General features: G+C 43.7%; 1 protein-coding gene across 1 annotated transcript; it reads right to left on the bottom strand.

The window, feature by feature from the left end:
• Positions 1-154: 154 nt before the first annotated feature.
• LOC119375217 (kunitz-type serine protease inhibitor 6-like) lies at positions 155-23149 on the bottom strand. Its single transcript, XM_049411199.1, has 7 exons — positions 23023-23149; positions 20749-20838; positions 18030-18218; positions 13266-13355; positions 4449-4484; positions 3578-3751; positions 155-222 (listed from the first exon to the last, which is right to left on the bottom strand). Exons 1-7 carry the CDS (start codon positions 23147-23149, stop codon positions 155-157), a joined length of 774 nt encoding a protein of 257 aa, XP_049267156.1.
• Between the last annotated feature and the right edge of the window lie 514 nt (positions 23150-23663).

Below are 23663 nucleotides of genomic sequence, written 5' to 3'. Positions count from 1 at the left end.
ACATGACCACAAACTTCATACGTGTATAACCACAAATACGCACATGGACGCACGTACGCACGTGCAGAAGCATAAACACCCGTAGTCTGTACTTTATTCTCCTATTTATTGACTGGATAAACCCATTAATACTTATCACTGATGCCCTTAGCAGCTACTTACATGGATGATACGGAAGTTCGAAGGCACCAACCTCCTCCACAGCATTCTGGTCCAGGGACGCTGCATTGACATAGTAATTAAAGAAAGATACGATCCTATTATGTAGCACCTAATGAGAGCGCAATAACATAGGTAATGGGGTTTTAGGTCCCAAAACCACCATATTATTATGAGTGACGCCCGTAGTCGAGGGTTCCGGAAAATTCGACCATCTGTGGTTCTTTACCGTGCACCTAAATTTAAGTATATGGGCCTCCAGCAATACGCCTCCACCGAAATGTGGCTGCCACAGCCGTGATTCCATCTCCCGAGCTTAGGGTCAGCAGTCGAGTGTCATAACCACTAGAGCACAGCGGCGGGTTGAAGGAGAGCACAGGCGGAAGGATTTCCTCTTACGAGACACTCAGTAAATGATTTTAACTTTCGCAGTCGATTTCGTTGTTACTTTCTATTGCTTGTTGCCTTTGGCTCACCTAAGGGTCATCACTGCTTCTTCACGGTCTGACTTGGTGGCCAAGTAGTTAATTAACTTTTGATTCGCCTTTAATTCTCTATAAAACTTGCGTCACTTTCAACTCAATTTAACGTGCTATTCATTGTTATTTCAGATTCGAATATTTGGACAGCATTCGTACTATATTCACTTTAATTCACAAGGGATTCTCAATAAATTAGCATTAAATCAGATGTCATTAATCTTTTTTCGCCTTATTTACATTTATTCCCCTTATTCATTGGTAATACATTTCATTACCGTTGTGCACTTCAGATACTCTTACTACATTTCATTGACTGTTAATTAGCATTTTACTTACTTGGATAGCCTTTATGCTTTAATTAACCTGAATTGATATGGTTCACAATTACTTCACCTTAATTCACCTTTGATTTGCGTTATCGCATAATTTACATTTTTAATCACTTGGCATGCCTTTACTACATCCACTACTACATCCCTTATTTCTAGATCCTTTACTTTATCCATTGCTACGCCCAACTGGACGTCAATCGGCTTCATTTTACAGAGGAAAGAGGCGCTGCCTAATGCGTGGATGAAGGACCAAGAAACAAGTTAGGAGGGAGCATTGCGCAGTGTGAAGGAAAGAGAGAAAGAAAGAAAAAAGAAAGAGGGAAAGTGAGAAAGAAAGAAAGAAAGACAGAAAGAAAAAGAAAGAGAGAAAGAAAGAGAGAAAGAAAGAAAGAAAGAAAGAAAAAGAAAGAGAGAAAGAAAGAAAGAAGGAAAGAAAGAAAGCAAGAAAGAAAGAAAGGAAAGAAAGAGAGAAAGAAAGAAAGAGAGAAAGAGAGAATAGAGAAAGAAAGACAGAAAGAAAGAAAGAGAGAAAGAGAGAAAGAAGGAAAAAACAAAGAAAGAAAGGAAGAAAGAGAGAAAGAAAGAAAGAGAGAAAGAAAGAAAGAAAGAAACAAAGTGAGAAAGAAAGAAAGGAAGGAAGAAGAAAACAAAGAATGAAAGAAAGAGAGAGAAGAAAGAAAGAGAGAGAGAGAAAGAAAGAAAGAGAGAAAGAAAGAAAAAGAAAGAGAGAAGAAAGAAAGAAGGAAAGAAAGAAAGCAAGAAAGAAAGAAGGAAAGAAAGAGAGAAAGAAAGAAAGAGAGAAAGAGAGAAATAGAGAAAGAAAGACAGAAAGAAAGAAAGAGAGAAAGAGAGAAAGAAGGAAAAAACAAAGAAAGAAAGGAAGAAAGAGAGAAAGAAAGAAAGAGAGAGAGAAAGAAAGAAAGAAACAAAGTGAGAAAGAAAGAAAGGAAGGAAGAAGAAAACAAAGAATGAAAGAAAGAGAGAGAAGAAAGAAAGAGAGAGAGAGAGAAAGAAAGAGAGAAAGAAAGAAAAAGAAAGATAGAAAGTAAGAAAGAGAGAAACAAAGAAAGAGAGAAAAAAGAAAGAAATAGAGAAAGAAAGATAGAGAGAAAGAAAGAAAGAGATAAAAAAGAGAGAAAGAGAGAAAGAAAGAAATAGACAAAGAAAGACAGAAAGAAAGAAAGAAAGAAAGAAAGGAAGAAAGAAAAAAGAAAGAAAGGAAGAAAGAGAGAAGGAAAGGAAGAAGGAAGAAGAAGAAAGAGAGAAGAAATAGAGAAAGAAAGAAGAAAAAAAGGAAGAAAGAAAAAGAAGGAAGAAAGAAAGAAGGAAGAAAGAGAGAAAGAAAGAAAGAAAGAAGAAAGAAAGGAAGAAAGAAAGAAGGAAAGAAAGAAAGAGAGACAGAAAGAGAGAATGAAAGAAAGAAAGAAAGAAAGAAAGAAAGAAAGAAAGAAAGAAAGAAAGAAAGAAAGAAGGAAAGAAAGAAAAGAAAGAAGGAAGGAAAGAAAGAAAGAGAGAAAGAAATAAACTAAGTTCTTAGTTCAGGGTTGCACACACCTAGCCTCGCTTGCTTCAGTTTCCCAATAGGGGAAGGGCTCCTGAATTTTTTTTGCAAGCTGGAAAGCGCCAGCGCAACGCACTCAAAGCAATGGCAGAGCTTCTATTAGTAATGATTCGTGGGGCTGTGTTCGTGAACCTTTCAGTTCATAACAGCTCTTTTCCCTTGGGAGTTTTCAATTTGCAAGATGTGCTTAAATATGTCCTTACTGGTAACTGGCGAGTACGCACTTTTTCCATAATTCATTAGCAACGTGCTTGTGAAGAAAATGCGACGCCGATATAAGGCAAGGTTCAAAACATGACACAGTGTTTTTGAAATATTCGGGAAGACCTCATGAATCAGGTGTACATGAGTTTTGTCCAGTAGCAAAAAAAAAACACCCTGCCAACATAGCACCAAGTGGAGGTATGTATCTTTATTGTCGACTGTAAAGAAGATACTATGATGCCTTTTGAGGTGTCTACATTTTTCGCATGTTTGCGCGCCTGTTACCAAGTACATCATGATTTAAGTAGCGCACTGACGGACGAGGACAGAGAAAAAGAAGGTGCACAACACGGGCGCTAACTCGCAACTGGTTTTTATTCGGAAGAACATGCTAATATAAAGGTGAAGAACAACACAAATAAAGGAACAGAACACATATAAACTTTGTAATCATCTGCAGGTTGCGCTTAGGTATTGAAATTCCGCGTCACTTAGCGCGCTAGATGGTAGACATTTTTTCCCTTTCCTTTGAATGTGGAACGCTTCGATGACTTCTCTTGCCGTCTATTGTCTATGACGTGACAGAATCATAGTGTCGGCGAAGAATGGTGTGCAGCCGCATTGTTTGCAATAGGCGGCGAGTGAAAATGGTTTCGTGTCTGACAGTGAACGCTCATGCTCCCTAAGACGGATATTGACACGCCTTCCGCTCTGTTTCAGTACACAGAATGCAAAGAAGCCATCGTCTATCAAATCCCATTATCATGCGGAAAATCATACATTGGACAGAGCGGAAGGTGTGTCAATATAGGACTGAGAAGAGTTCATTGACAGCTTACCCCAGCAGGTGTTCTGGCACTCTTCGAGAGTCACGAAGTTGTTGCCGTTGGCCTTGCATCCTCCGTAGATGAACTTCTCGCAGGTCTTGGTCACGTTGTTGTAAAAATAACGAGGAAAATAGCCAGCACAGGGACCGGGGTACTTGGTCTCGTTGCACACCGGGTTCAGTCCCACTGCGGCAACCCAAAGAAATGGTGCCAGTGCGACAAAATAACCATGATGCAAATGTATACAGCAGTGCGATGTGATAGAGGAACAGCCGAAATTCCCGAAGCAATTAAAGAATTATATATTCGAACCATCCTTTTTTTTCTTTTCTTCTTTACTAATGAGCGAATTACGAGGTTTGAGTCTCAGCCAGGGGCGCAGCCAGAAATTTTTTTCGGGGGGGTTTCAACCATACTTTATGTATGTTCGTGCGTGCGTTTGTATGTGCGCGTGTATATATGTGCAAGCAAAACTGAAAAAAAAAAGGCCCGTGGTCTCAGCTTTAAAAATTATTGTCACCAAGAAAACATAGCTAGTTTCACCGTTATTACGGAAATTTTCATTTTTCATGATGGCTCCCCTCGTCTTGCAGTTTATGAAACTTTCTTTTATTGTGACATGTGCGTCACTTTGCAATGCTAACGACCAATTAACCGGGACAGTTTTGCCCTGGAGGGCCACCACACTAGACGAATCTACGCCAAGTGCTGCTTCGCAAATTACTGCCTCATGCTATCAGAGTGTTAGTTTAACCAGACGAGCTTTGGAACAAAACTTTTCAATGTAATCTCGCGCAGCGCCATTTCGACGGGGCCAAACAGCAATTGTTCTTAAATCATATCTTTTTCTCTGTTTTAAATTGCCATAACAATTTACACTTACCCAGTTTAGAGATGAGCTTACCGTTGTAGAAATCATCTGAAATCGTAGAAAAGCGGCCATGTTACCATTATCAGGCACGATTTGAACATTATGTGCGAGCAATACAATAGCTATCAATATATAATTGCTTCCTTGTGCTTAGGTCTTCATAGCATTGAATGAGGGTTTACACATATCTGTAGCGATCCAATATTCGTGTGAAAATGCATGGAAATCTTTATATGAGCCTTTTAAGTGTTTGCGCGCACAGCTACCAAAACAGTTTCGGTGTTGCCCAGGGCAGCACAAGGGCGTGACAAAGGCAAAGCAACTTAGAATCCCTGGGCTTTACACCGGTATATTTACGAATTTAAAGCTGGCATATCGAGCACACTCAGACTGAATCGGCTTCACCAGGCAAAATATCACCGGGCTCAATTTGATTTTACTTTACGTTCCACTATCAAACAGATTTGGCTACTGCCACACTCTCGCGCATGACAGGTTAGAGGATATCTTTCTTTTTCATAACAGAATAGCATAATCATGCTTCTCCAGCAAAGCCTTTTCAGCAATCGTGCTGACCATCACGCTATAAAAATAATCAGAGACCCACATAGCTGCTACAGTGCAAAGCCACGTGAGTACATTGGCAGGCTAGTAAAATATATTGCTTATGAATAATCTCCAAAGACACAGTCATCCCAAGTGGTATAGTCGTTCGTCGAGGCGGGCGCCGCACATGGTCCGCTGATGCACGTGGCTTCGTACTCTCTCTCAGCTGCAAAAAGCGAGCGCATCCCCCAACATCAGACACTGCATAGTAGTGTACGTAATCCTCATACTGTGCATTCTATACACTCGTACTTCAATAAGTGCGCGTCTAGCAGTCTTCGCGGGCATTGTCATTTCGAATCGGCTAAACATGTCTGGTGGATGCCGGTTGGAATCGAAACACTGGTGTTTCCCTAGTGGGTGACGCAAGAGGTACGCAGAGGCAAGTAACCTGCCGTTTTTGTTCGCGCTATTGCGTCCTTACTTCAAGCTTGCTTCTTTTCACACCGTGGAATCACCTTTAATGTGCGGTTGTGTGACACAGGCGCTCAGCTAAGAGAGAGAGAGGAAGCTAGAGGAAAGACTGGGAGAGAAAGAAAGAAACTCGCAGGGTCTCTTACACATTGGCCTAACACGACTCGAAGGGGAAAGCGACCTTCTTTTTCTTCTAAGTCATGGATTTCATCCTCCCCGCACAGTGGTGGCCTCTTCTACAACGCACTAAAAACATGTACTATGCATTTCGACCGAATAGAGTCACAAATTGCTGGGAAACTTAGTTTTGTAGCATCTAGTCATCCATAAATATTTTATGCCGACAGTACACATACATAATAATGCATACATACATACATACATAGATACATACATACATACATACATACATACATACATACATACATACATACATACATACATACATACATACATACATACATACATACATACATACATACATACATACATACATACATACATACATACATACATACATGCATGCATGCATACATAGATTGTCAGCACTGCTACACAATACCTGATGTATGTACGGAATATTGACATTGCTATGTCATCAGTAAAACCGTTTCACAGTAGCAAGAACGAGGCTCACTGTTTCTATAGGGTTTCTACAGCTAACTCTAGTCAGAGTTTGAAAGATGCTGACGGGCTTCATGACTTCGCGACCAAATGAACGTTGCTGCATGTAAGTCACACTATTTTTGTGTTCTGCTTTATTGTTTATTTGACAATATTAATTACATCTAACCAACTTCAGAAGCAAAAAAGCCGGGCAAAAGAATTCCAGTTAGAAAGTTGTCGATCGGTTTGCAAAAGGTGCAGTTAGACCGTTTCTTGCTTTCTGTCTATGAGGTATTAGTGTTTTTCTTCTTTCTGGGTTCCGCGAAATAAAAAAAAATACCATGTGACATGCCCGCTTGCGCGTTGTAACTGCAGTGAGAAGGGACAATCAGACGGTCCTTCGAGAATCAGCCTTTACAAATAAGGCAATTTCATTCATGCCTTGTTATATAAATACCTTCGTACTTTGTTTTTTTTTTAAGAATTACAACAAAGAACGCGTTATCGCAGTCGTTTATATAATGGAAACACGCGGCTTCCTAACGGTTACTTACCTCCCCATAATGCCACTGAACGATGTAGTGTTTACGATGCTTATCCCGAAAGGAAATTACCGTCTTTCTACGTCTTCACAATTACAACGGAAGAACCCATCCAGAACAGGATAGGTTGTGAGTGCATTTTGCATTTATGTAATGCCCACAGAGAATAAGGCCACTGACAACCTTTGCGGGATTACGCCTAAAGAAAGAAATATTCTTCAGAACCTAGAACCTTGATAACACTGATCATGGCACAAGAGGCATATACTACCTCATAAAAATGCAAACGTGCGGAAGTATAGCTAAAACAAACACACACACACACACAACGTAGAATTATTCTCTTAATTTGCTTCAAAAACGTGTCCTACGTGCAGGTGAAAAACCCGCAGCATTGGAGAGATAGCTTCAGATACTAAGCTGTAGGCTTTCATGAAACACTCTTGCGTGAACACCCCTGGTGCTGAACTCCATATGGGTATAGCTGGAGCCCAACCGTACATTCAGCTTCTCGATGGGTACCCTAGCTTACAATCGAGCTAATTTATTGTCGAATAATACTGAATAATTAGTCAGACTTTGGCTAAAGATCCCCTAAAGCGCTAATTAAGATTTATAGTCTGAGAGAGGAACATCAGAGTACTATTGTCTGGTTTTCCCCTTGCAGTTTTATACATTCTCAGATCTCCAACCACATCATGCTTGATAATGAAGAGTGGGTGATTCCACGAGAGATCGAACATGGCAGTCCGGTCGATATTTTTGTTTTGCCTGGGTTTTTTATATGTTATGGGGGCACATTCAAAGTGCACGGCAGAGGAAATTTTATTTCCAAGAAACGCTCCCAGCGCGCCAAAAAAATATTTGAAGGTGGCGGCGCGGGCCTCTTGTTTTTGCTCGCTGCAATGTTTTCGGATTTCGCGGCCGAATTTAGCGCGAAGTATAAATGATGTGTCGAAAATTTCTTTTGCTGGTTTTAATACGCATTACTGTGAATTACATTCATGCTTTTTATGTCGTCCTCAAAAATAAGAAAATGTGAAAAAATGGCAAACACGGCCGAAATAAAAAAAAGTGTGCTAAGTTTGAGGCGCCTTGGTGCCTTCGCTATTAACACAGAAACTTGAAAACAATGTCAAATATAGAAAACAGCCGTTGCAACATTTATGCTGAAGCTCATTTTCGTACGAGTAGGGCAAAAAAAGAAACAAATAGTTAAAGATGCGAGTTTTTTCAAAAAAGTACATTTTCAAAAAATAAAATAAAAAAAAACTCCGGTCTCAATTTTGACGACGATTTTTTATCGAAGAGCGCTTATATCAGTAAACACACGCTTTTAATATCGTATGTCCTCATTTGCTTTATTTACGAGATATAACTGGCCAAAATGACCCTTGCTGTGTGTGCTCACTTCAGTGCGACTGATGGTTGTTATCAGCTTGCATTGTGCGTAAATCTGTTTTAATTATTCTGCTGCCGCAAAACCTTTCTCTGGTGGCCTTTCGTCAAGAAAAACGTGTTCTCAGATTTTATTTGTGTATAGCGTGTGTAAAAGTGGGCTGCTGCCCCCCTCTAAATGGCAAACGTGTAAACAGTTTGCAGCCTACAACCTCGCCTACAATCATCAGAGTGAAGATGGGCGCGCCTGTCCAAGATATCAATCACTTCTTCTTCTTGAAGAAATGCCTGGTCTACCTCATCGCGGTTAGATGTAGACAGGTTTTCCTTGAGGAGCGTAAAGCAATGCAAGCAGACTCTGCAGGTGTCGCGAAGATCCTCAGCCTATGACAGTAGCTTCTGGAGGTAGGCAACAAAAAAAAAAGAGCAAAGAAAAAAAAATTTGCGCAACGAAAATGTTTTCCTCAGCAATATTCTTTTGGTGAACGCGTAAATAATCGGCACAGAATAATCGGACGTAGCCATGGGCCGCGCGCATCGCGTGTAGTGAACAGCTAGACCTAGAGCAAGTCGAAACGTTTATACTGAACGGCGCCGCACAAATTATCTCACACCTGCGCAGCTGTCATGAATGCGTTTCCAGAACTGGCTCATGGTTTGACATTTTATGACTAAGGGTGTCTAAGCGCTTTGGGCTGTAATAATTAATTTGTAGGCCACACTCATTGTCAAAACTAAGGGTAATGTCCGTCTGGCGCCACCAATGACCTCTGCTGTCCTCGACGTGGGAAAGCACTTTAGTAAAGTGGCAACAAAACATCATCAATTGGGCAGCTTCGGCCACTCATGGCTTAACCATGCCGCACCGCACGTTTTCTGGCTGTTGAAACGCTGAGGTAAAGGTCGAGATGATACAGGAAGACGTTATCTGCGACGCCGAAAACATGTGATAGCGGGAAGTGAAATAAACGGCTCGGAAATGATTGAGCTAACTTTTTACAAATGTTGTTTAGGCACAGTGTGCGTCGAATGGGGAAGATGGTTCGAGCGTACAATGTACGTAATGGAAGGGAAGTAAGCAGGCAGTGAGAAAAAAAACTGCATAACAGCGCGCCTGCTGATTGTGGCATTTAGTTACAGATTATGTTGGCCTTCGCTGCATACAGGTGCTTTATTCTGTGTGCAAGGAGAGTTTTAACAAAGTTACCTACACCATGCGTTCGCGGTGTCTCGCGTGCTTCTGATTAGCGAATACTGGCGGGGTAAGTTGAGGCTGTAAGCTGCAAACTGCGTACGCGTTAGGCCTTTAGAGAGCGGCACCAGCCCACCCCCGCACACGCTACACACAAAGTTTGAGAATACATTTTTCTTGACGACAAGACACCAGAGCAAAGTTTTACTGCAGGAAAAGAATTAAAACTAGATTTACGTGTAATGCAAGCAGATGACAACTATCATCGAACTGAAGTGAGCACACACAGCAAGGGTAATTTGGCCCGTTAAATCTCGTGAACAAAGCAAGTGAGGACATACGTATTAACACGGTGTTTTCGCTGACATAAGCGCTCATCAATAAAAAAAAGTTGTCAAAATTGAGGCCTGAGTTTTTTTTTATTTTATGAAAATGTACTTTCTTGAAAAAAAAAGACTCGCTTCTTTAACTATTTTCTTCTTATTTTGCGCTGCCTGTAGGAAAACGATGTTCCACATAAATGTTGCAAAGGCTCCTTGAAATACTTGACACTGTTTTGAAGTTTCTGTGTGAAATAGGAAAGGCGCCAAGGCGCATCAAACTTAGCAAACTTTGTTGATTAGGACTGGGTTTGCCTTTTTTTCACCATTTTTTTCCTTTTGAGGACGGCATAAAAAAGCATGGATGTAATTCACAGTAATGCGTATTGAAACCAACAGAAAAAGTTTCGACACATCATTTATAGTTCGCGTTAAGTTCGGCCGTGAAATCCGAAAACATTGCAGTGAACAAAAACAGAAGGTCCGCGCCGCCACCTTCAAATATGTTTTGGCGCGCTGGGAGCGTTTCTTGGAACCAAAATTTTCAGTTCCGTGCACTTTGAATGTGCCCACTTAACACACAAAAAACCCAGGCGAAACAAAAATTGCGACCGGACAGGCATGTTCGATCTCTCGTGGAATCACCATTTAGAGGGCGACAGCAGCCCACTGTCGCACACGCTAGAACCAAATAAAATCTGAGAACACAATTTTCTTGACGAAAAGCCACCAGAGCGAGGTTTTGGTGCAGCAGCATAATTAAAACTGAGATTTACGCACAATGCAAACTGACAACAACCATCAGTCGCACTGAAGTGAGCACACACAGCAAGGGTCATTTTGGCCAGTTATATCTCGTAAACAATGCAAATGAGGACATATGACATTAAAACCGTGTGTTCACTGACATAAGCGCTCTTCGATAAAAAAATGTCGTCAAAATTGAGACCGGGGTTTTTTTATTTTCTTTTTTGAAAATGTACTTTTTTGAAAAAACTCGCTTCTTTAACTATTTGTTTCTTTTTTTTGCCCTGTGCGTACGAAAATGAGCTTCCGCATAAATGTTACAACAACTGTTTTCTATATTTGGCATCGTTTTCAAGTTTCTGTTTGTAATAGCGAAGGCACCAAGGTGCCTCAAACTTAGCACCTTTTTTTGATTTCGGCCGTGTTTGCTATTTTTTCACATTTTCTTCTTTTTGGGGACGACATAAAAAAAGCATGGATGTAATTCACAGTAATGCGTATTAAAACCAGCAAACGAAATTTTCGACACATCATTTATAGTTCGCGCTAAATTCGGCCGTGAAATCCGAAAACATCGCAGCGAGCAAAAACAGGAGGCCCGCGCCGCCACCTTCAATTATTTTTTTGGCGCGTTGGGAGCGTTTCTTGGAAATAAAATTTTCAGTTTCGTGCACTTTAAATGTGCCCACATAATATATAAAAAATCCAGGCAAAACAAAAATTGCGACCGGACAGGCATGTTCGATCTCTCGTGGAATCACCCAGAGTGTGCTTTTGTCTCGTAGAGCACTCGCATATAGCGTTATGTCTATCAGGCAGGTACGAAAGTTATTACAGTGATACGAGGATTCATAATTCCAGATGGGACTGGTTGGTGTACCTGTCCTTCATGTTTCAGTAGTCACATACGTGAGGTGCTTCTTGCACCCATCTCAGAGTTTTGTGGAACTCAGCTTGGGGCTGGTGCGTTTACCACATGCAACACCGGTGCCAGGCACCGATTTTGGTGCTTCTTTGCAGCGCGGCCTGAAACGGTTTGACTGACGCCAGCCGCGTAGTGCTAGGCGCTGTTAACGAGGTAATACCTCAGTGTACTTGGATAGTATGCCGGATGTATTGGTAACATCAGGGCAACAGGACCCCCCTCCTCCCCCCCTTATCCCCCGCCCTTTCACATTCAGCCTACTCATCCTATGGCTTTCCGTTTCCGTTCCGCGTAACATTTGTCGCACAAAAGTTAGTTACGCCCCTCATCTAGTCAACGTTACAGTGTGCCACAACAGGTCTTCGACTTTATCGGCTACTACAGGAACCACTTGATTAATTAATCGAACTTGCGCGTCATTGCGGTGATGCCTTTAAGCATAAACCTGAAAAGAGAACGAAGGCCAGAGGGCTACCACAGACGCACGTGCCAGAATGACTTGTCCCGGACAAGCGGGTGTGCGTGTGTCGAAGCGCTATTCCAGCGCACTGCCTGCATTTAGATGATTTCAGAAAATCAGTACTACTTCTAAAGAAACCATATCAACCACACCTTCGTTTCGTTGGGATAATTACATATTCATCGTTTAGTGTCCAAAACAGTTAGTAGCTCAAAAAATAAGAAAAATAAGACATTTTAACTTAACGGCGAACAAAAATCCTAGATGGCCTTGTAAACCTTCACAGAAAGACCTGCGCTTCGTAACAAACAAGTTCAACCAAATTAAAATGACGCCTTGTAACCTCCATTTCTCTAACATATATTCTCCAATATATTGTTCATATTACCAGAAGCGCGAGTGAGAGAACTTCAAAGCCTTTTGGTTTAAAAGGCTTGTTACATTGGAAACGTTGTGCGACATTCAGACGCAGTTTCGAGAATGGACCTTCCTAAATAAGGTTATTTCGTGCATGTCTTCTCGTATAACTACCTTCGCAGTTTTTTTTAATTATTTAAGATAAAAAACGCGATGTCGCGATAATGTACCTTAATACAAGCACGCACCTTAATAGCGGTTACTTACATCCCCATAATGTCCCTCAACGATGCAGCCTTTTCAATGGTTAGTGCGAAAGAAAATAAGCGTGTCTCTGCCTCTTCACAATTATAATTGGAGATACTTCCACTGCCGATTATAATTTCTTATGCACTTGAAATTTTTATATGTAATGTAAATTTGTGTATGTAAATTAAGCTGTAATCCTGCAGAGATGCTTGCAGGATTACACCTTAAGGAAGAAGCATTGAGCCTTGAAGACACTGATGTTGAATTGAAAGGCAGACGCTACTTCGCAAAAATGCAAATAGACAGAGGTCTATCTCCAAAAACATACAATTGCTAATTTTCCCGTTACATGGCTTCAGAGAGGCGTCTGTCATGCAAGTGAAAAATCCGCAGCCTCCGAGACCAAAACTAAGAAGCTGAACTCAACGCTTCTTGCTGCACAGATACATGTCCTGTAATCGATGTGAGTACAGACTGAACCCAATTGTAAGCTCTGCATCTCGGGGATGAGTAGTCCAGTTCACAATCGAGCACTTACATGCATTTTAGTTAACTAACCCGGCGAGTTTAAGGTTCCCATAAAGCACCAATGAAGACACGTAGACACTAGTGTTGTCGGGTTTTCGCTTGACTTTTACACATCCCGAAGTTTCCCACAACAGCGGCCTGATAATCACGCCGGTGCTTCTGTGACGTAAGACTATCTCATGCAGCCTTATGCCTTTTGGCCAACAAGGCCAGTTATTACATTGATGACAAGAATTCCTCATTTGAAATAAGGCTGGTAGGGGCCAAGTCCTTCGTGATTTTGTAGTCACTTAGGCGAGGTACTTTTCTATGCAACTGAAAGCATTCACTAGAAATCTGCCTAGGGCTAGGACGTTTACTGCATGCAGCATCATCGGTGCAGAGCACAGATTCTGGGGTCTATTTTCCGGCCACCACTCAATGCTTCTAGGAGTAGGAGCTTTCCGCACAATGTGTCCTAATGTAGAAGACTAGCATCAACTTACCGGCGGAATATGCTGACGTCACGTTGTGGCTGTACTTGGTTTCGTTCCAGTGCTCGGGGTAGTGAACCTCCGCAGAGACATCGAGGGCACCTGCAAGACACATCAAACATCTAAGGCCAAATGTGAAAGTGTGGATAGGGCATAACAATCATCAAAAGTTTTATCTTGCACACGGTCAAACTTTACACAATATTAACAACACCCATTCTCACTGCCAAATTTTCAATCACGCTGCTAAGCGTAAACAAAAAACTTGGAAGAGTCTTGAGCTTTGCCTTCAAGGGTAGAACGCAATAGCGTTATCGGGCCCCGTGTGCATCGCCTTCTCAATTAATAGCCTCGCTTCGGTTCTGGGTACCTGTCTCAACCATGCCGTAAGCAAACGAATGATCCTGCTCATAACATTGACATATTGAAACTGTCGTAGAATGACTACTGCAAGTAGAGTTGTTAAGCGCCCACTGCGCCCTAATTCTTCCTTTTGCGAACCAGCGAAGGGCCCACTACGCGTCCGTAAGGCAGCAGGAGAACCTACGTAGCTGCTCACATTTCGATGTTTTTGCAGCTCATGATGATTTATTATGTCTGAGCGCTTTCCAATGGGTGGGCCTTTGAAACACCCGCTCGTTCCGCAATTCACATGTTCTAACGCCTGCCGCGATTCTCCACTTCTGCCACGCAGTATTACATGCCTTAAGGAGATTCCTTCCACTACCTGACATCCATACAGTGTTTTTTTTTTCCCGGCCAGTTTCGAGCAATAGCGTGGCTCTGTGGTAGAGCACCTGCTTGCCACGCAGAAGGCCTAAGATTGATTCTCAATCGAACCAAAGTTGATTAAAATTTATTTGATTTCCATCTTTCTCGATTTTTCGGCCACAAACAAGCATGATATTTCGCTCACTACCAAGGCCGACAGCAACGACGACACCGGAATTTCTGCGAAACGAGCTTTATAATCAGATCGCGGTAATAATATCCAAATCTCATACCCAACCAGAAACTTCAACAAATCTTCCCTCAACCCCCTAAAGTCTCCTGCAGACGCAGCACTCAATAACTGGCACGTCCATGCAATACCCAAGACAACGACTAATCCAACATCTGATCCCCGTGGCCGCTCGAGAGGCTATACGTGTAAGGATAAACAGCCGGCTACTAACTTAACAAGCGCGGCTTCAGATTGCATTCACTAGGTAATATAGAACATTACCTGCGCCTCAAGCAACCTAGTCCATTGTTTCGAGTGCACCACCTGTAGCCAACATTACGTGGGCGAGACTGGACGAACGATTCGTATAAGACTCAACGGCCCCCCGTGATAGAAAGCACAATATACTAAAACTAGTAGCAAGACACTTTAGTCAACAAGGCACTAACTTCGAACTCGCGAAACATTGTGCACCACAAAGAAATTTCCGTTCCTTGCGTGAGAGGAACTACGTGAAGTCGTACACCATACGCGAGGATTAATCCCTACACCTATAAAGAATGAATTGGGCACGTGGCCATTTGGAGTCTCTAAAAGCTGCTGCAATATCTTAACTCTGCTGCAATATCTTAAAGCAGCTGCAATATCTTAAGGCAGAAAAATAGAAGGCCGGCTTTACGAAATGTGCGCTTGCCTCAGTCTGTGAAGAGAAGGCATATATTATAAGGGGATCTACACCAAGGACGAATCAAACGGAACAAAAATAAATAAATAAAATAAAAGTCAGTTTCGCACTCGTGGTGCCAATCCTGAAGGAAGTGCGGAGCTGAGTAGCCTTCGTTGTTACTCTTTATTTCTCTCTTTCTTTCTTCCTCTCTTTCCTTCATTTTCTCTCATCTCTCTGCTCTTTCTATGTATTTTTTCTGCGTTTATTTCTGTTCATTTCTTTCTCTCTCTATTACTGAGAACTAACAGACAATAATGGCAAAGAAAGTATACGGGATGTTATTTGCGATAATTGGATATAAATGTGGAGAAAGGAAAGTGGGCGGAAAGATAACTTGGCGCCGGCAGGGACCGAACCTGACGCCAAAAAGGCAGAAAAAAAATGCCCCCACCTCCCCGAAGGGAATCGTGAGGAAATGCGAGTGCGTTTCTTGCGCCGAGAGAGGGTACCGTTGCCATCAGACATTCGCCTTCAGCGACTTCTGCCATCGCCTTGAGAGGTGCCCAGCCAGCGAACGGTCGAGAGTGAGGCACGAGAGGACGGGAGAGTGGGGCGCCAGCGTTCTCGGCTCGGCGTTGGCGTTTCACAGCGGCGTCTCGAGCACACATTTCCGGATGTTCATGAGAGGCGCCCAGCCAGCGAACGGTCTAGAGTGAGGCGCGAGCGGACGGGAGAGTGGGGCGCAGGGAAGAGAGAGAGCGAACGGCGAGAGAAGGAGTGGCGAAGCACTGCACCTACCCTCTCCTACACTCTCTCGCACCACATGCTCCGGTTGCTAGGGGCGAAGATAAGCGCGCGCGCCTGCAGCTGTTGCTATGGGAGAGGGCGCCGCGGACAACGCCGGATGCGTCACATAGCCCGACTAAGAAATGCATTCGCATTTAAAAGAGTGTTCCACACTCGCCGCCGTGACTGGGATTGGCGCTGACTAACACTCCTAGGTCTAAATGCACGTATATACCCTATAATGCGGACGGGGAGATGACCGCCGCCGTAGCTCAGTGGTAGAGCATCGGACGCGTTATTCGAAGGTCGCAGGTTCGGTCCCTGCCGGCAGCAAGTTATCTTTTCATCCACTTTCCTTTCTTCACATTTATATCCAATTGTTACAAACAACATCATCTATACGTTCTTTGGCATTATTGTCTGTTAGTTCCCATTAATATTGTGTCTAACAAAAAAAAAACGAGCCCATAAAAGCCATGTTCTTTCCTTCTTTCTCTCTCTATGTATTCCGTTCTCTTTCTCACTCTTTCTATCTCTGTTTTTCCTTCTTACATTTCTCTCTGTCGCTATCTCTCTTTATCCCTCGCTCTTTCTTTCTATCTCTTCGTAACTCGCTCGTTTATTTTTCCTCTATCTTTATATGATTGTCTGTCTTTCCTCCCTTTCGTTCTCTCTAATTATCTCATTATCATTGTTGCAACGCTATACTTTACTCTCGTCCCTCTTATTTCCCCTCCTCCTCCTCAAGCTAACATCCCTTTCCCATCGCCTTGTTATACTCTAACATTAGAGGCTATGCTGTACTAGCGAGCCTGGATAGCCGAGCGCTTACGACGCTTGCCATCGGATAGTGGGTGCACCGGCTCGAAGAGAGCAAGAATTGATCTCTTTCTGCTTCTTTCCACCTTTTCATTTCCCTCTGTCCATCCGTTTCGATCTTTTTATCATTTTCGCTGTACACGTTCACTCGCCCATCAGAAGTTTTGTATCCCACGCAGCACAAATCGAAGCACGTGTTCCGGGAGTGAAGAGAGCGCGTGCCGGATCCTGATGATGATAGTTTTAGCTCTACACGGACAATCGGTCGGCTGAAACACCTCCGCTGTCAAAAGTTTGCATTCACAAAATTAGAGTAAGGTAGAGAGGTGGGCGAGTTGGAAATGATGCATATTGTGCACTAAAGTGGGCATGAAATAATAAAGACAGATAAGATAAATGGCGTGCGAATCGTCATACACGCGAATAACTTGCTAAGCAAGATGTGCAAACTCGTCCATCGACAGCAAGAGGTGCTCGAAGCCACCCGTGCTGTCAAGCACAAGAAGGAATTCTTGTAATGCTCAATAGGACTACTAAATGTCATCCCACTAGCACGTCGTAAAAAGCACTTCGCGCAGACGAGGCGCGTTGCCCTAACGTACAGGTTCCCACAGAACATTTTCGGAGCGCCGGTAGGTGGCCACTCTTCGGCGGAGCGCGCTGGTGAAGAAGTAGACCAGGTTCTGCGTATGCGCGGTGTCTCTAACGAGCTAGCGTCGCTCCCAAGCGCATCTGAATAGTTGTTGCCTTGCTCGAAGAGAGAAGGCTTGGGTGCCTTTTACCGCATCACTTGTGGGCTTTCAGGAGGCGCTGTGTGGGCACACACGGTGGAGAATACGCGCGCATGCATGTGCGTTAATCGTCATCGGCGCATTTTAAAGCAAATCTCCCTTTTATTTATGAAAGCGGCAAACACATGCGAGGAGAGGGAAGGGCCGTTCGGCGCCATTCGAAGCTCTCGTTTGAAGTGCAATGTAGCTGCAACCTAGTCATTACCGGGAACGTGCGGAAAGGTGTTCCCATTGTTCACAGGCGCTTTATCACCCATCGTGGGGTTTTGATGCATGTTTTGTGGTATTCTTTAATGAAACGAATACGGAGCTCTATGCTGTATGCTTGATTACAAATAAAGATATGCCGTTTGCCCTGCAATTGTTAAAAGGCCCCTAAACCACGCAGAGGTCAAAATTTAGTTGTGACGTTGCAGTTGTGTACGAGTCTCCAGCGAACGCGTTCGTCGGCTCCTCTGTCCACCCACCTAGGTGTCGTTGGTCCCCCTCTTCGAATGACCGTCCTCAGCGTCCGAGGTGAAACCTCAAGGAACGCGAGCATCTGCTAGCAGAGGAGAACGCGAGCGCGAGCGTCTGTTGATGGTTTAGAGGCCTGGCGGTTCCTTTTTAGACCACGGAGACGAAACCGTTTCGGGGTACATGTATACAGCTTTGTTGTTAGAGTGCTTCGCCTCGGTGGGCTTTAGTGCTTAAGAGGTAAATGTGGCAATGTCTATGAGTGTGCTGCACGTGTAAACCCTTGAGAGCGTGGATTGACACCGTTCACTTACTGAGTCGCCTGAGGCAGCTTGTTTCGCATTGTTTCCTAGTCTCGTAGTTGTTCCTGTTTCCATGGCAGCCGCCGTAGATGAACTTCTCGCACTGACCGCTCTTCACGTTGAACCACCACCTCGGGAGGTAAGCCTTGCACGGACCACGGTCGGGGGTGGGTTTGCAATAAGTGTCGAAGTCGACGCCGGCTGCGGAAAGAACATGTGCTTATGCGTTACGATACATACATAGAGCCGTAATATGTACAGTCAGGGTCAAAAGTTCAGGGTCCAAGAGACGCAAGAAAAAAAATGACACCATCTCCCAATAAAGGGAACCATTTGGGGATGCGAAGCAGCGCATGGGTCGACCTAAAGTTCCAGTGATTGCTGAGAGAGTGTAAAGGGGAGAAGCGAACATACATACATACATACATACATACATACATACATACATACATACATACATACATACATACATACATACATACATACATACATACATACATACATACATACATCAGCAAACCTAACACGAACACTCCGCAGCGCGGCCTGAAACCATTTGACTGACGCCAGCCGCGTACTGCTAGGCGCTGTTACCGATATAACTCGGTATGCTTGGATGCTCGGTATGCCGGCTTGTATTGGTAACATGTGGGCAACAGAACCCAAAGCTACGCGGTCCTGGCCTCAATCAAAGCGTTTCAGGCCACGCTGTAGAGCTTTCATGTTAAGCGTGCTGAGGGCTGTACATACATGATATACATACCTACCGTAAAGTACCAATCATACGGCCCTACCCGTGCAAGCACCCCCAACTATGCAAGCACCTCCAACCGTGAGCGTCCCCTGTCATAATCTAAGAATATCCAGCTTTCGTTCACTACCAAGTAACACCCCCCCCCCCCATCCCCCTACCCTTTCACATTCTGGTGACTAGTCCAATGCAATATGGGCTCCACAATAACTTCTGTCGCATATGAGTCAGCTACGCCCCTGATCTAGCGGACGCGACATTGTGCCACAACAGATCTTGTGCTTTTTCGGCTACTACAGGGACCGCTTGACTGCTGCAATGCATTTAAGTTTATGCATGAAAAAAGGGCGAAGGCCAGACGGCACCACGGTCGAAAGCGCCAGTTTGACTTATTCCGGACAAGCGGGTACGCGTGTGGCTTAGCGCTATTCTACCGCACTTCCCGCATTTATATACCTTCAGAAAATCAGTACTACTTCTAAAGAAACAATATCGACCACAACTTCGTTTTGTTCGAATAATTACATACTGATCGTTTGGTTTCCAAAGCAGTCCGTAGCTCAAAAATAAGACATTTGTGACTTAACGGCGAACAGAAATCTTAGATGGCCTCGGGAGTTTGAGAAAAAGACCTGTTCTTGTTAATTAAACAAATTCGTCGAAATTGAAACGGTGCCTTTTAATTTCCTTTACTCTAACATATATTCTTCAATATATTGTATATGTTAGCAGTGGCTCGAGCGATACAACTTTAAAGCCACACAGAATAAAAGGCTCCTTAAACTGTAAACGTGCGACATTGAGACGCTGTTTCGAGAATGGACCTTTCTAAATAAGCCTATTTCGTGCATGTCTTCTCGTATAAGTACGTTCGTAGTTTTTTATAATAAAGACCAAGAACATGATGTCGCTGTAATGTACTTTAATAAAAACATGCAGCTTCATAGCGATGACTTACATCCTCATAATGTGCCTCAACGACGCAGCCTTTTTAGTGGTTACTGCGAAAGAAAATTAATGTCTTTCTACTTCTCACTCACTAATGGAGACACTTGCACTGCCGATTGTAATACGTTATTATGCATTTGACAGCTGTGTAAGGCGAGATCTAACGCTTAAAACCTGTGTAACGCCCACAACTGGTGACACGAGCTGCAATGCATGCAGGATTGCACCAAGCGAAAGAAGCATTGACCCTTGCGGACAGTGATCTTGGCACGAAAGGCAGACGATACCTTGCAAAAATGCATGTAGACAGAAGTGTATCTCTCAAAATAGGCGATTGCCATTTCTCCTCTCCCTCAGCTTCAGAGAGGTGTCTCTTTTGCAGGTAAAAAGCCAGAAACTTCCGAGACCAAGTCTTAAAAGCTGCACCCTATTCTTTCTGGCAACAATAAGACGCGAACACACCGGGTGCTCAAATAGACTGAACCGAACCGCACACTCTGCATTTCGTGGATTGGCAGTCTAGTTTGCTCTCGGTTACTTACATTTGCATGCATGTTAGTTAATTAACCCGACTTGGCTAAGGATCCGATAAAAACAAATGGAGACACACAGGAAACCAGACAAATGTTGTCTTACTTTCGCTTGCAGATTCATACATTCCTAAGCGTCCCACAACAGCGTGCATGATAATAAAGTCGTTGCTCTTTTGACGTTAGACTATCTCATGCAGTATTACGCCTATTGGGCAAGTAGGCAAGTTATTACAGTGACGGCGAGAATTTCCAATTTGTAAGAAGACCGGCAGGGGCCCCATTCCTTCGTCTTTTTGTAGTCATTTAGGCGAGGTACTTTTAAATGTAACTGCAAGCATTGAAGTGAAATCTGCCTAGGTCTAGGACGTTTACTGCATGCAGAATAATCGGTGCAGAGCACAAACACTGAGGGTCTATTTCCCGGCCACCACTCAATGCTTCTACGAGTAGGAGCTTCCCGCACAATATGCCCTAATATAGAAGAGTAGCATCAACTTACCGGCGGAATATTCTGACGTCACATTGTGGCTGTACTTGGTTTCGTTCCAGTGCTCGGGGTAGTGAACCTCCGCCGAGACATCCAGTACACCTGCAAGACAGAGCGAACATTTCCTAAGGCCAAATGGGAAAGTGCGGATAGGGCATGGCAACCGTCAAATGTTTCATCTTACACACGGTCAAACTTCACACAATATTAACAACACCCATTCTCACTGCCAAATTTTCAAACGCGCTGCTAAGCGTAAACAAAAAACATGGAATACTCTTGAGCTTCGCCTTGAAGAGTAGAACGCCATAGCGTTATCGGGCGCCGTGTGCATCGCCTTCTCAATTAATAGCCTCGCTTCGGTTCTCGGTACGTGTCTTAACCATGCCGTAAGCAAACGAATAACTCTGCTCGTAACATTGGCATTTTGAAACTATCGGAGAATGACTACTGCACGTAGAGTAGTTAAGCGCCCACCAGTGGCGCAGCCAGGAATTTTGTTCGGGGGGGGGGGGGGGTGACGTTGCAGTGCGCCCTCCTCCTTGAATGTTTTGAATGACTAAGTATACAGGGTGTTTCAGCTAAAAAGCACCAAGTATTAAAAAATTAAGCATGGGCGCTACGCGTCTCCAATAATCGGAGTATTGTTCTGAGCCATATAGAGCACGTCAGATTATTTTTTCCAATCCACTAAGTTCAGCAATTAAGAAAGATTGCTTAATGAACTTTTGAAATATTGACTCTATAGAAAAATGTTCAAGGCAAAAGTTGTAGCACTTGTTCTGAAACGTCAGAATATTTTATCCATGCTAGTATAACTGCCAATCCGATAAGCTGGGTAATTAACCAAGACTGCTTAACTAACCTTTAAAATAGTAACTATAACGAAAAATATTAACTAGGAAAGTTGTAACGTTTGTTAGGCAACTTCGAATTGCTTCATCTATGCTAAGATAACTGCCCTGTTAAGTTTTTTTCTAGCTTTGTGCTAGAGTGCGCAAAATTATAAAGTCTACTTGGCGCAAGTTAGCTGAAACACCCTGTATGAATAACATGTATTACCAGCGACAATTTGTATTAGATGCTGCAAATCACTTTTTCAATGCTGTGCACTGTCAGGAACGAGTAAGAAATGAGTTTTTTGATCAAATTATTATGTTGGCATGCCCTCAGAATCTTTCAGGAATTGTCTTCAATTTTTTCAATTTTTTTTTGTGTAAGAGGTACGGCAAATATCACGTAAACTTTGGAACTGCACCAGTTTTCAACCGAAGAAGCACCTGATAACAAGAAAAGTGAAGTCCACAAAATCGCCATGACGAGGTCAAATAATTTAATGCAGATTGTTTACGCAAAATGCTCATCTATTTGCACGAATGGTGCGGCCAGGGAAAAACAAGAATGGGAAAGTACACCTCGAATACGGGCTACACATGCCACCGGAAACAGTGCTCAGTATGCTTACACAAAACATCACAAATGTACATTTAAATATGCAATCAATATACGGAACTAAGCAATGGTCACTATACATAATGCCCAAAATAAGGCAAAAGAACATGCTGCACAATCACAGAGACTGACATGTCCTCGGGCCAAGCTTTTGTCTCGGACGCCCCATGTGCACAGAACTATAAAGAAAGAACGCAGAAATAAAGAAAGAATCTATTCCAATCGCAGTAGAACAGCACCGGCGAAAACAACGGACCAGACGAGGAGAAGGACACGTAACACAAGCGCCTTGTGTTACGTATCCTTCTCATCGTCTGGTCTGTTGTTTTCGCCGGCGCTGTTCTACTGCGATTATGAACCAACTAGCCCAAAAGTACATCTTGACAAACTATTCCAAAACTCTTTTAAAAGTGCGAACCACTATTGTGCACTCAATATAAAAGGAGAGTTGTCGCTTCTAGTTCAAAAAACAATGAAGAACAAAAACGACAAATGAAAGTAACAAACAATACCGCTGTTACGGCTTCCCAATAGCTGAATTTGTTTGGTAACGCCGCGTATGCCGACCTCTCAGTGAACAAGGTGAAGCTGTCGATTGGCTGTTATTGTCCACCTGATGCCCGTATTCGTATGCTTATATTAGGTGCACGGTGTTAACTGCTAAAAGGTACAAAATCTTCACTGCTTTAAAAGGTGGTGACTGTTATAATATATGGTGAGCGTGGGTTTAAGATGGGCAAAACCAAACCAGTGCGCCGTGCGGTGGCGACTTGTGTGGCGACTTGTGTGGACTTTATAATGTGTGCGCCGTGCGGGGGCGAATTGCGTATGTGCCGTGCGGTGTCGAAGAGGATGCCGATGGTGTGCGCGGCGTGCCTCGAGACAGCGTGACCAGTGCGTGGGCCGTGCGCGAGAGTCGAATTCCAGGGCTGAGATCTCCTTCGCTGGGCGTCCGGTCCATGGGAGAACCCGCAGCCCTACCTCCTGCTGCCTCGACTTACCAGAGCGCTCCCGCCTGTTCCGCTACGGGAAGATCGAGCCAGGGACCGTGTACGAGGCCGGGCCAAGCCTCGACTCCGTGTGCAGACGGGCACACTCAGGGTTCGGCCCACGAGCCGAGGCCGTCAACCGTGGAGCGGGTCCCTCGGGCGCAGAGTTCCGGCATCAACGGCCGCGGAGTAGACCCCGTGACTTCACGCGGCCAGACCAGCACCGAGCTACGGCATCGACACGGTCTACGCACGACGCCGTCAACTCGGCAACCTCATCGGCTTCGACGGCAAACTGTACGCCACTGCTTGACTATTTCGCGTAGCAGCCATCACGACGCATATGTAACTGTTTTCTATATTCGTTGAGTCCTTTCGTGTGTGTAAAGGTGTCTTACGTGTGCTCGTCCACCTGCGTGCTGCGTCATTCTTTCTGGAGCGAATCCTGAACCCAAACAAAACATCACAGTGACATTGACCCGAACT

Source organism: Rhipicephalus sanguineus, chromosome 11, assembly GCF_013339695.2.
Source record: "Rhipicephalus sanguineus isolate Rsan-2018 chromosome 11, BIME_Rsan_1.4, whole genome shotgun sequence".
NCBI classification, from domain to species: domain Eukaryota; kingdom Metazoa; phylum Arthropoda; class Arachnida; order Ixodida; family Ixodidae; genus Rhipicephalus; species Rhipicephalus sanguineus.
Note: the sequence above shows the minus strand (reverse complement) of the source record. Positions and strands in the feature narration are given on the sequence as shown.

Bases quoted from the DNA above. Each gene is read 5' to 3' on its own strand.
- LOC119375217 (XM_049411199.1), bottom strand. From the start codon at position 23,149: ATGGACCGGACGCCCAGCGAAGGAGATCTCAGCCCTGGAATTCGACTC. The intron at 18,219-20,748 runs GTAAGTTGATGC...TTCTTTCCGCAG, and splicing joins GACGTCAGAATATTCCGCCG to CCGGCGTCGACTTCGACACT. The intron at 3,752-4,448 runs GTAAGTGTAAAT...GGGTTGCCGCAG, and splicing joins TAAGCTCATCTCTAAACTGG to TGGGACTGAACCCGGTGTGC.